At 38.5% G+C, this 12,810-nt stretch overlaps 1 protein-coding gene across 1 annotated transcript; it reads left to right on the top strand.

The window, feature by feature from the left end:
• The first annotated feature begins 6,040 nt into the window (after positions 1-6,040).
• LOC110034551 lies at positions 6,041-7,055 on the top strand. Its single transcript, XM_020738807.1, has 2 exons — positions 6,041-6,589; positions 6,785-7,055. Exons 1-2 carry the CDS (start codon positions 6,189-6,191, stop codon positions 6,801-6,803), a joined length of 420 nt encoding a protein of 139 aa, XP_020594466.1. The 5' UTR covers positions 6,041-6,188; the 3' UTR covers positions 6,804-7,055.
• Positions 7,056-12,810: the final 5,755 nt, after the last annotated feature.

Genomic DNA, 12,810 nt, shown 5'->3' with positions numbered 1-12,810 from the left:
TATATATATATAAAGGATAAATTCATTCACAGCCCAAAAAAAAAAAAAGGGAAGGAGAGAATATTGTGTGCGGATCAGTTGGGCAATATTTTTTCTCATGGGCCGGATCCCCGCGCCGGCGGCCTCCCCCACTCCGGCACCACCCACATTAGGCCGACCGCACAGTCCTCTTCTCGGCCCGAGATCGCGTGCCGCTCTCCCAAGCTTCGGCTGGCGCTCCATCCGGCGCTTCGGCGGCCTGCCCGGCGGCGGTCCACCGGCAGCCTCCTTTCGTCACCTCGGCGAGCCCAAACAGCCGCCGTTCTCCCACGTTAGCGCTATATTGTGATGACCTAGCGCTGGATCCCTCATACAAAGGCCGAAACTCCCATCTATCTTCTCCTTCGGCACTGCTCCTACCCGAAATCTTGGAGTGAGGTAAATGTAGGTAAAATGCTGCTCCAAATCTATTGCAAAATGCAAGGATTTCGTTTCATAGATGCAAGCAAGTTGGATCTTTTGTGATTTGCAAGCATAAAAGTGAAAATCTTTTGTGATTTGTAAACAAGTGTGGATCTTTTGTTATTTGAAGCACTTGGAAAAATGCTAATGATTTATTGTGATTTTTTCTATTATTGGGGAACAATGTAGATGAGCTCGTTGCATCTAGGGCAGTAAACGAGCCGAGCTTGAGGTAGCTCAGGCTGGGCTCGTGTTGGGCTCGTTTGAAATAGCTCGTGTTGTTCGAAATCGGCTCGTGTTCGAAATTGACTCGGGAACAGTGTATTCGTGTTTGGCTCGAAATTGGCTCGTTAAAATTAAATTGAGAAAAATAGATGTCAAGTGTGAGATTCAAATCTGTACAAAATATAAACAAAAGAATATACTAACCACATTGTCACATGAGGTGTTATGATTTAAACATAGACATAAATATAAATAATATATTATTATATAAATAATATATGTAATATATTGTTATATAAAAAAGTTATATAAATTTTTTTTTTGAGCCATTTTGAGCCAAACACGAGCGAACAAACTGTTGTTCGTGTTCGGCTCGTTTTTCTTCGTGTTCGGCTCCTTTACTTAACGAAAGAGCCGAACACGAGCTACTTAACGAGCCGAACACGAGCTGTTCGTGAACAACGAGCTGTTCGTGAACAACGTGTGAGTTGCGTCGAATCCTCATGCAAGAGCTTCGAGATGCCTTGCGGGATAAATTCTGGCATCCTTCGATTTGAGCAACTCCAAAGGTATGTATCAGTCATCTTGCATTCGATAATCATTTATCGAAGATACATGCTCAATCTCCGCATTGGCGAGATTCTGAGAAAACCCCTTGCATTTTCTTTCTTAGTCAGCCATAAAATTAGATTTTTCCAGATGTTGTGGGCATGGTCGCTCACACTAGGCGAGTCTGTTGGTTAATCGGTATTGCTCGACTCAATCGACAGTTATCAGACAGTCTGATAGGCCGAGCGATACCGGTCCGACCGGCCATACACCTATTGATTTGTGGCGTCGTCGCGGGTTTGGTTGCCCACACTAGGCAAGTTGGTGGCTGACACTAGTCGGCGCGGTCATACGCCTATTGATTGACCATTTATTTCATAGAAGAAACTTTAGGTTAGGAAGCACATTTGTGGCCAAATCCCTAGCGAAGCCAATGGTGTCTCCTTGTATACTTTAGCCCCAACATGAGCAGGTTAGAATCCCAATTTCCCACGGCTGTAGCGGTATCCTATATTCTGTGGAGGGATTGAAATATTTCACTTGCAAAACGGAAAAAAAATTGTTGCTAGTTCATTTTGCAAGAGACGAATAACTGTTCATTCGAGCAAACACGAGGGAAAATTCCCCGCTCCTGCTCTCTACAGTTGGAGGCGGTTATGCCACATATCAAAACGTGAAAACCCCACCCTTGGTACCTATGCAAGTCTGATAAGATAAGTTTGACGTGTCGTCGAAGTATTTTGGGTTGCATTGCTTGCATGCTCATCTGTAACATTTTGTGTATTTAATGTTGATTGCGTGATCACTTTCGGTTCGATTGACGCCGTTTGATCGGCCGTCTCAACATGATCGAACGATTACATTAGGTTGGATCGGCCGCTCGAGTCCAATCACCCTATATGTTGGGTTCAATCGACCGCTTCAGTCCGATCACCCAATCACTTCGGTTCGATCACCCGCCCCGACATGATTGATCGATTGAGTTGATCGCCTGCTCCTACCCGATCACTCCATTTGCTGGGTTCAATCCACTGCTCCAGTTCGATCGCCCGATCATTTCAGTTCAATAGAGCGCCCCGACACGATTGATTGATCACTTGGAATTTGATCGGTCGCTTCGATCCGATCACCCTATCTTTTGGGTTCGATCGACTGCTCTGATTTGATCACCTAATCACTTCGGTTCGATCTACCGCTATGACACGATCAACCGCTCGATCCAATCACCTAATCGCTTCGGTCTGATCACTTTGTGTTTGATCGACCGCTCCTATCCGATATCTTTTGGTTTCGACCACATCGATCAACCAATAATCACTTCGGTTCGATCGATCGCTATAAATCGATCAACCGATCACTTTGGGTTTGATCAACCGCTCCTGTCCATTATCTTTTGGTTTCGACCACGTCGATCAACCACTTTGGGTTTGATTGACACCCTGATTCGATCACCTACTCTTTTGGGTCCGATCGATCATCCCATATTGATCGACTCACTTTTTGATTCGCAAGCCTCCATGACTTCATCAACTGATTACTTGCATGTTTGTATACTTTCGTGTGTGTTGCATGTTTTCTTGGCATGTGCGAAAATCTTTTTGACCTGATGTCTATAATTTATTTCATTACATGTAAAATATTTTTGACTTGTTTGCTTTGCATGCGACATGTTTGAATGTCTTTTTGAACATTCATGCTTGTGGTGTCTCTTTGAGCACCAACACTTGTAAGCGCATTCTCCACATACGATGTTGTTTGTAAGGGGACAAACACTTGCACGCATTAGGAGTTAGCTGACATGTATAGCCACATGTCTCCTTCCCCACAACATCGCTCACGGTGTCGTGGGACATTTCACATTGTGTTGAATATGAGTTATGCTTCCCAGGCGATGAACTCGTACGAGACAAAATATGTGTCCACCTATGTATGTAATTTCCACTCGTATAAATCACATGACTTAGTATGTTTGACATTTTGCATCTTTGCATGTTTGTCATTTTAGTGTCATTCGCATGTCATATGTGATATTTCTCATATGTTTGTTGCATTTCTGTATGCTTAACTTATCTCATTTGTCTTGTTGCATATCTTACATGTTTGCATGTGTGCTCGGTGAGTGTCTCTCAATGTATAAATCATCATTATAGGTATCGCTTCACTTGATGCAAACTCATTCGTATTCGGTGTCTGCGGGAAGGTGTAATTCCTTTTCATTGGTAGTTTTTTTTACCGATACATTCCGTTTGTGTATCATGTTGCATGTAGACATCCTTGTATTCATTTGCATGATGCGTGCTTCAGCTTTGGCGCCCTTTGTGATGATTTTGTGCTCAGTTGAATAATCACAATGTTGGCCTTTTGCATATTTATTTGTTTGCTCATTCACTTTGATGCTAGTCCTACCAGTTAGGAGAGCGACCACTTGTTGGTCATGATACTCAAACAAGCATTGACCGCAAGGATATATTGATAAGCAATGCGAGTTTCTGTACGATAAACTGTATGACTGTGCTAGAGATCCAAAGGCTCTAAAGTACGTCACATGCATCACATACCTGCATTTTATGGTCCGCTATTTTAAAATATAAAAAATAGATATTTTTGTACTATAAATATTATCCAAAATACTCTAAGATTTATATATTTTAGGCTTTATATGAAACAATTTCTTATAAATGTCACCAATTTCTCGTGATGTATTTTAGATCCCTTGGATCTTAGGACGGGGTCGGTGTCGCGACCCTGTCAAAGTCATACGGTAACTGGAGACTTTACTCTGAGCACTTAGATGCTGGTTATGACACTTTTTGTTAGGTGGCGTGCTAGGCTAGGACTTGCATGCTAGTTAGTATTTTCGATGCATCTGACTATAGTTCTCTGTTGGTTTGTTTGTTCTAGCCAAGTGTCACTTTTGTGCTTCTGGCGTGCTTGTGTGCTGATTTTTTATTTGCATGATAGTATAATAGGTCGGTTTTCTACAGGAAGCAATGTCATATGTATGCACACACACAAATATAATAAAAATAGGGAGCATGTGATGATTTACATTCTAACTTTTGGTTGCTGGTGCTACTTAACTCTACCCCTAGACATGTCACAAACACGGTACCTTTCTGTGCTAACATTTTTTCATTTAGGTCGAGTCATTTTATTTTTATTTGTATTTTTTAAATTCCCTGGAAGAGTTCTGTAGAGAAAATAAGATACAAGCACGAATTCCGAGGCATTTTGGCGCGAGAACCAGGTGGCTGGAGTTTAGGAGCAGCAGCTTGTGTCCCGTAATTTAATTTCACATTTGATATTGATGTATAAAATTAGAACCAAACATGTATATGCAGAGTCCGATCACTCTTTTTATTATTTGGGATATGTTGTCGATTCAGCGACACCAATCTTTTCTTATTATTTTGATTTGGCTTGTTTTATTGTTTTCTATTACATATTTGCATGCTTAAAATGAATTTCATTGTTTCTTTCTATGATTTGTTTGAGAATCATGAATACAATATAAGTTATTTAGGATTTAAAATTATAAATTTGCTACAAAATTCTAATAAAATTTCAGGATTAAAATATTCAGAGCTTTTAAATTCGCACTTTTATTTTTCTGCTTGGCCGTCGAGCCCGACTTTAAATGAGTTACATGCTTGATTATCACTCAAATCATAATTAATAGTGTATCCACGCTTAAAATTATGGTAGATAACTGCATCATATTTGCATGTCCTGAAGAAAAGCCTCTGCGCTTCTTCAACCTGACTTGCTCAACATAAATTTCTATTTAGGTGGTTGTCTTGTGCATTTAAGGTCTTAGAAGGCTCCCGATCAAGATAGGTGCAAGTCCTTTCGTGGAGAGTGCTTCAATTTTGTAGTTAGACCTTTTCTTTCCTTTATTTCCAATGACATCTACGCTACTTCGGCGGGTATAAGTCTCATCTCTTGGAGCTTCACCGTATAGTTATAGGATAGAGTTTCCTTAATTTGACCTTAGGTATACCGAAGTTCCTGTGGCCGACATGAATTGCTGATCGGGGATCTTTGGATGTGTTTGGTCGACTACTTTCTCGATCAGGTAGACTCAGTGTCCTAATAGCTTGGGATGACGGGTCCGTGACACCCCAACCCAACTACTTCTACTTTTTAGGATAACTCAACCCTTCATCTTACTGAGCCCCTTTGAGCCCTGTCGGTCTTTTAACTTCTTTGATATCATCTTGGTGACCCGATTACGATGAATTGCCCCCCATTTGGGATGTGATGATTCACCCTCTAATCTTATGAACCGATGAGTTATGACGTATAGGGATATCACCGTCGAGATGATTTTGATTATTTTGTAGATTTTCATGTCTACGAGTCGCAATCCTTTTGGGATGTGATAGAATTTTTCTCTTCCCTATGACTTAGCGAGAGCTTTGAAACATCGATGTATTCCGATACAAAATAACTATCATGACCTATTCTTCAGGTTCATAATAATATAAACGAAATTTCTTTTATCGAGGGTATTTTGTAATTAACCAGCGGGATATATTCCTCTGGAGACTCTTGACCCAAGAAAAAAAAATATTCTTTTTGGTTTTCTGGTTACTAGTGGTTTATACATGGATTCTCTTCGTGGATGTTATGTTTGTACTTTGATTTGATCATGTTCGGACGTATATTCTTGACCCATCACATGGAGATTACCCTTATATCAACATTTCGTCTGTTTATTTTTATTTGTTTGCTTATTCATTGTCGTATATCATTTTTTCGATTCTTCTCATTTTTGAATATTTGCTATGATTCGGGAGTGAGATTTTTTTGAATAACCAAATTATATAACGACATATAAATAGACAAGCTGACGATTCAGTGTCTTGAAAAAAATCAGAGAAAACAATGACATCCAGTTGGAAGATGGGCCAGGTTCGATTAATTCAAATTTTCAAAAGAGTTCGAATGGCTGTGTTTAGCCACGGGACTGAATGTCTTGCTGTAGTGCAAGCCAAATTCTTGTTTGTATTCTTGAGAGACTAACGCACTTTGTATTTAGAAATTGTTTCATCAGATTGGTGCTTTATTTTATAGGTCCACTTGCTGCGCAAGATGGATTGATTAGATGGGGGAGGCACGAAAATCCATGTGTTTTGTTTTTGGAGAGCATCAAGCTCGGATGCATTATTGCTTCGTCGTCTGCCTTTGTAGCTGGAACGACCCCTTCCTCGCTGCAAGGAGAGAGCAAGGTGTTGATCAGTTGCTGGAATTTTGTCGGGATTGCCGCTAGCGAGATTAATTTCCTCGCTATAGAGCAAGGAATATTGATTCTCGAGGCTTATAGGAGTGATGGAGGTTCTAATTGCTGCCTTGAAGGATTGTTAAGCTGCAGGTAATCCTTTGACAATGTATCAATTGACGATCTAGCTGCTGCGATTGTGTCAACTAGTATCTTGATTTGAGTATGATACTGTGTCATTGTTTGATTGCCCATGACTACATTGTGAAGCTCGTCTTTAAGCTAGATTGCTCGGGATCTGTTTGTGCCTTGAAGACGTTGTCAAGTGCTTTCCAAATTTCATTGCAGCTGTAGGTTGATAATATAAGGCAACACAGTTGGAGAGATGGTGCATAGTATTGCGGCGGCCAGATTTTGGTCAATGAGATTCCATGTGCTGTAATTTGGCTTGACAGAGAAATTACCAGTGCTATCAGTGATGAAGATGGGGGGGTTTTGGCATAGTACCATCCAGGAATCCGCCAAATCCAATTGTTTTAATCTCCTTTGACATTTAATACCTTCACTAGCGAGTTATTCTCGGGTTATAGTGAAGTCCATCAAAGCTCTCTATCTCCCGTATCACGTAAGTTTGCTTCAAGGTATATATATATATATATATATATATATATATAATATATATATATATAAACGATGAATTGGACAGCATGCAGATGCTACTCTTGTAAGTCTTTCATAAGGCTAATGAGAAGACAAAAATAAGAGAGAGAGATCACAAGAAAAAATATTGCGTCCGGACAACGGACGTGATATAACAGAGCGGAGCGGGAGCTCAGACTTCCGTTGTATCACGTCGGTTGTCTGGACGCAGCTCTCGTCCGGACTCCGGACACAATATTTTCTAAGATCACAGGGAGGGAGGGAATTCTATTTGATTCGATTGTTTTTGTCTCAGTTCCTATCTTTTTCTTCCTATTCTCCATTTAAAGTATTGTGAGTAAACTCCTGTAGTGGATAGAGCAGAAAACTAGATTCAATAATCACAACAATAATATGATCAATAATCCATTTAAGGCCGTGTTTGGTAACATGACTTAAAGATAATTTAATAAAAAATTTAGAGTAAATCCAGCCAAACACAAAAAAATAAAAAATAAATCCAATGCTCCATTATATCACAATTTTTCACGTTCCATCTTTTCTTCCCACGTTCCTCTCTTTTAGGATGTAAATATGGATTTTGTAAATCCAAATTGCGAGACGGATTTAAGAATTTCTTCCTACCTTCACTAGAGAGTTAATCTCTGTCGAATGCACTGCCTATCTGATTTGATGAATTTGATAAATTCTACTTAACCTAAATTAAGGCTGCAGCCAAAACGCAGCCTAAATATGCTTATAGACCGACCATATTACATATCCCGTGAAGCCTTCTGAAAAGCACTAGCTCCTTTCACTATTAGCTCAGATAAAGTAATCAGCCATTGTACACATGCCAAATCCAGTCACGCTTCACCTTTTCTTCTAATTTCTACTTTCTCCTTTCTCCTTTCTCCGAGAGTGGTCTGGCTGGGCTCAAAAAATGCATCCATGATAAGAATAAAGGATATGTAAAAGCCAACTTTCATTTTAAAGTTTCCTGAAAAGAAAAAAAAAACAAACACTTTCATTTTAAAGTTCATTTTAGTGCTCCAAATGTATAGAAGTTGATAAAGGATTCTCTCTTTAACTAGAAATCAAGATTTGGAACTCATGCTTATCGATGCTCACTAATTTATGTGACATCAAGGCTTAACTTCCAAAAAAATAAATCAAATATTGTGATTAAAAATCACTGATCAATAGGCAAAGTTAAGTTGTTAATCATATTGGTAACTAATAATTTATCTTCTTATTCATATTGGTAACCAATATATATTAAAAGATTGACTAGAGGCTATGATACGAGCCCCCAATCAATCTAATGTGCTTAACCACTTGACGAATCCCCGACCTCAGAGTACTTAAAATTGACATAACAGGTGTCAACCAAAGAGTCTGGGAACGCTGCACACACACACACACACACAAATACACAAATATATAGATACATATATATATTGGATGTGGACAAATAAACATAACTCTACATGTGGAATATAGAAATATATAGTTGTGATCTCCCTGTACATTTCATGTTTTTAGGTAAACAATTGCCTGACGCATAGTGAGCAAATAGTTAGTATATTTGTTGGAAACAAAATATAGAACATAAAGGTATCACATTCGACTGCTCACTAGGGTTTAGAGCTAGAAAAAAATAATTTGTATTATGTACTTGTTGTGTACTTAGAAATGACATTACACACATGCCACACAATTCTTATATATTCACATATCTAAAAACTAAATATTCGTATTCACAAGCATATCACTCAAATTTTTAATACCACGTCAAAAATACCATCATCACTATTATTTAAAAAGTGAAATACACATTTTCATGTATCGGTTCCTGAAACCAAAATGTTAAAACATCGAACTTTGCGTTTTACATTTATAAATAAATAAAAAGTGCGAGGCATGTATACAACTAGTTTACACCCTGCATAGCTGCATATGTACATATTCAGATACTCCAAATAAGTTCTCCACCTTTAAATATTTCCCTCCCATCATCAACATTCCCTCTGCTAGTTTCTTAAAGCCACCTCCCCATCCCACATGAAGCTCTTTTTCTTCTTCCTCCTCCTTACCTTTCTCCTCTCTGTTTGCTCAACCGTACAACCGAAGCTCTCAACAACATCTCCCTCCGACAGCACTCAACAGCTCTCATCATCTTCCTCAACCTTCCGGTCCACGAGGTTTCCTCCCCAACAAAGCCACAGCTCTTTCAGTGACTTCCAAGCCAGTAAACATGAAGTCCCTCGTGGCCCAAATCCAGATTCAAATTAAATTGGCAATCTTCCTCAGAAGCACCAATATGTAAACGCATCTCTTCTCATCAATTTACAGGAAGCAATGGCTCTTATAAATGTCAGTTCTTTCCTTACTATAATGCCTTAATTGCCTTTGTTTTTTCAGAACATTTTGTTTTGATTTCATATATGTATAAAATTTGCATCAGAAGCATAAAGAGTGCAGTTTTGTGATAGAAATGAGAAACTTGGATAAAATTATAAATAAACGATTGTATAATACTTATATTACATCAGAGAAACTGTTAGGAGCAGCATTTCTTGATGTAATTCTAAGCTTTAATAAATGAGAAGTGATGATTTATGAAATATAATTAACCAAAATGGTTTTATGAGTATGATTTTTAGAAATGTGAAATAGATAAGAAAAAAATGAGCCTTTTTTACGGCTACTTTGCTATTTCCCGAGGCCTTGGATTCCTGAATAGGTGGGGAGCGATGGTCCCGGAAGCCATGCTTTATCTTAGTGGTCTCAGATGGGTGAAAGAGGACTTTCTAAGAGACTGTTGGCCTTTGCCTTTGTCCGCGTTGAGCAGTGTGTTAGAAATAACGGCCAGAGGAATCATAGGGTAATAATTAGTGTTGTCATTCATTATCTCCCCAATAGTGAAAGTCTTAAGTGCAAAAATAATTATATGGAGAGGAGAGCATCTTAAGTATGAAGTCGGTGTGCATGCAGACTCTGAGAGTACTTCGTGTATAACTTATGGTACACTGTCGGATACAGAGTTCGCATACATGCGGACTTCATGTATTAATTTTTTTATAGAGAGGGAATGATAAAGCATGATTGAGCTTCATTTGGTATTTTTCTTTTATTTGGGAAGGGTGGGATAGAGGGCCTAGCTGAGTAATTGCATTACAAGGAAAAGTTGATTACACGATAAAATAGTATAATGAATGAAAAGTTGTAATAAGCAGGAAATAGGAGAAGAAAATGGGCATACTATGAAGATGACTCGAAACTAGGGCTAGTAACGAGCCGATTTCGAGCTGAGGTGGGGCCGGCTCGAATGGATTGAGTTCGGATTGAAATCGGTTCATAGCTTGTCATGTTTAATTTTGAGCCAACTCGTCGCGAAAATTTAATCTAGCTCGATCCATATCGAAATCAAAATGAGTTTGCCCAAATTTGAGTTTTTTTGGAACTGTTCAGCTTGGAATCGGTTTGATCCGGTTCGAAATCGAAACGAGATGCCTCAAATTGAGTTATTTGGATCTTTTTCAGCTCGAAATCAGCTCGTTGCTTGTTAATATTTTTATTAATAATATTTATAAAAAAATATATAGTTTAAACTAATCTTGAACCAGTTTGTGAGCCATGTGTCACGGACAAATAGTCCCACATTGGCTAGGTGTAGGGCTGAAAAGCAGTATTTAAGTCCTGGGCTGCCCACCACCCATAAGGGCTCTTTTGGGAGGTGACAAGTGGTATCAAAGCAGATTACTGCCTGCTAATTGTGTGGACTCTCCATGGTCCAGTGGGACCTTCGGTGGAGCCGATCCGTGACGAGGGCGTCACGTGATTGGGTGGAGGAGAATGTCACGGACAAATAGTCCCACATTGGCTAGGTGTAGGGCCGAAAAACAGTATTTAAGTCCTGGGCTGCCCACCACCCATAAGGGCTCTTTTGGGAGGTGACACATGGCTCGAAATTGGCTCAAAATGAGCTTGACTCGTTTATTTCGTTCTCACTTCAATCCAAGCTAAAATTTAAATCAATTTTGGAGCTATTAATGATCTTCGAGCTAAATTCACAGCCCTTCTCGGAACACATCGATTAAAGTGGCGTCATTGGAGCTGTGCTGTTATGGAGATTGACTCTGTGCTTTAGGATCCCGGATAGTAATTGCCCTGTTGGAAAGATTAGCAACTATGAAGAGAGCCTGAAGAAGAGCAAGCAGAAAAACAAAACAGGCTAGAGTTACTTCAAAAAAGTAGGTGATGTGGATATATATTTGAGAAAAACATATATATACAGATTCCTAATTGAAAATTGTAAAACCTATCCCAAGAAAAATCATATACATATTAAAATTTCTATTTGTAATTTTGAAATGTGTAGAGAATGACCAAAATGAAGAGCTATCCAGCCGCGAAAATTTTGAAAAATCGAAAGTCCTAAAAACAAAATTTCATTTTTAAGCCACAAAAAATTTGAAAATATGAAGCATTCAAAAGAGAGCAACTGTATTGCTCTCGGAGCCAATCTGGGCAGCTTTCAAAAGATGCCAATTAAAAGCTATATTTTCTAAGTCTAAGTAACATAAAGAAAGCAAAGAGTGCAATATTAGTGATGATAGCATAGAACATGTGATTTGAAGGACCAAATGATATTGCTTAGTTGCCCATGACAGAGAGATGTGTCCCCAAATATAGACATAGATTGGCTTCATAAAAATTATTTGTAAGGACTAGCGTGAAGAGAAAATGCTAACCCAATTGCACTAAGAGAACCAATATGCTATGCTGCAAAAAATTTTGAGAAGGATCATCCAGGTTTCAACTTAAGAAAAGGCCAGTTCATCTTCATCTGGAGCAAAGAGCAGTGAGGTCGTTTGCCAAAATACCAAGTAATTAAAAGAAAGCTAGTTAGGCTCCAGCTGATTGGCCAAATGCATGAGCAAAAGCCAAGCCAAAATACTATTACTCGAAGAAAGGCAAACAATATTTTTTTTCTTATGACTGCCAATTGAGCATTGTTTTTCGCCCTACATAATATATATATATATATATATGAATTTTTTTTTCAATACTTTTGAAATGTTCTACATACTGGCTATAGATTGTGGGATTTGAAGAATAGTTCAAACTGAGATGATCTCAAAATTTTCATAGAAGTCTTCCATTCATAGTGTCTCTAAAGTAAATACAATAAATTAAAGATCTGACCTATAACTTCATCTTTAGCATGGCAAATAGGGCATGTTTTAGAAATAGGAATATTCCTTTGTCTAAATTATCAGATTCTGTAAGACCATGGTTGATGACTAGCTAAGATTATATGGAGAAGTGAGATGCAACCCTTTTATGTTAAACCTGATTGTGCCAGACCAACTTTCTGATGATTGGGGAATAATATATGCGCTAAATCTCTAAAAGATGGGCGTTCGAATCCATTTAATAAAATTACTTACCTTGGCTTGAAGAGAGCTCGCTAAAAAAATATGGCGTTACCCATCCATTAGACGAAATAATCTCACGAAGATGCATCATAATAGAGAAAAAAATGTAATTTCTAAAATATCAGTAAGTGATTTTCCCCCTCAACCAAGGGTCTCAAAAAATTAAAATAGAAACTCCATTAATAATGAAATAGAATGTGTGTTGTTTCCATAAGGAAAAATCACTCAAAATATACTACCAAAAAAGGGAGATATACAATGGAGCTAAACAATTCTAAATTTAACTTTTAA

This window comes from Phalaenopsis equestris, unplaced genomic scaffold (genome assembly GCF_001263595.1).
Source record: "Phalaenopsis equestris unplaced genomic scaffold, ASM126359v1 Scaffold000002, whole genome shotgun sequence".
NCBI classification, from domain to species: Eukaryota; Viridiplantae; Streptophyta; class Magnoliopsida; order Asparagales; family Orchidaceae; genus Phalaenopsis; species Phalaenopsis equestris.
Note: the sequence above shows the minus strand (reverse complement) of the source record. Positions and strands in the feature narration are given on the sequence as shown.

What these genes read in the sequence shown, in the direction of transcription:
- LOC110034551 (XM_020738807.1), top strand. Translation starts at nt 6,189, where the DNA reads ATGTCTTGCTGTAGTGCAAGCCAAATTCTTGTTTGTATTCTTGAGAGA.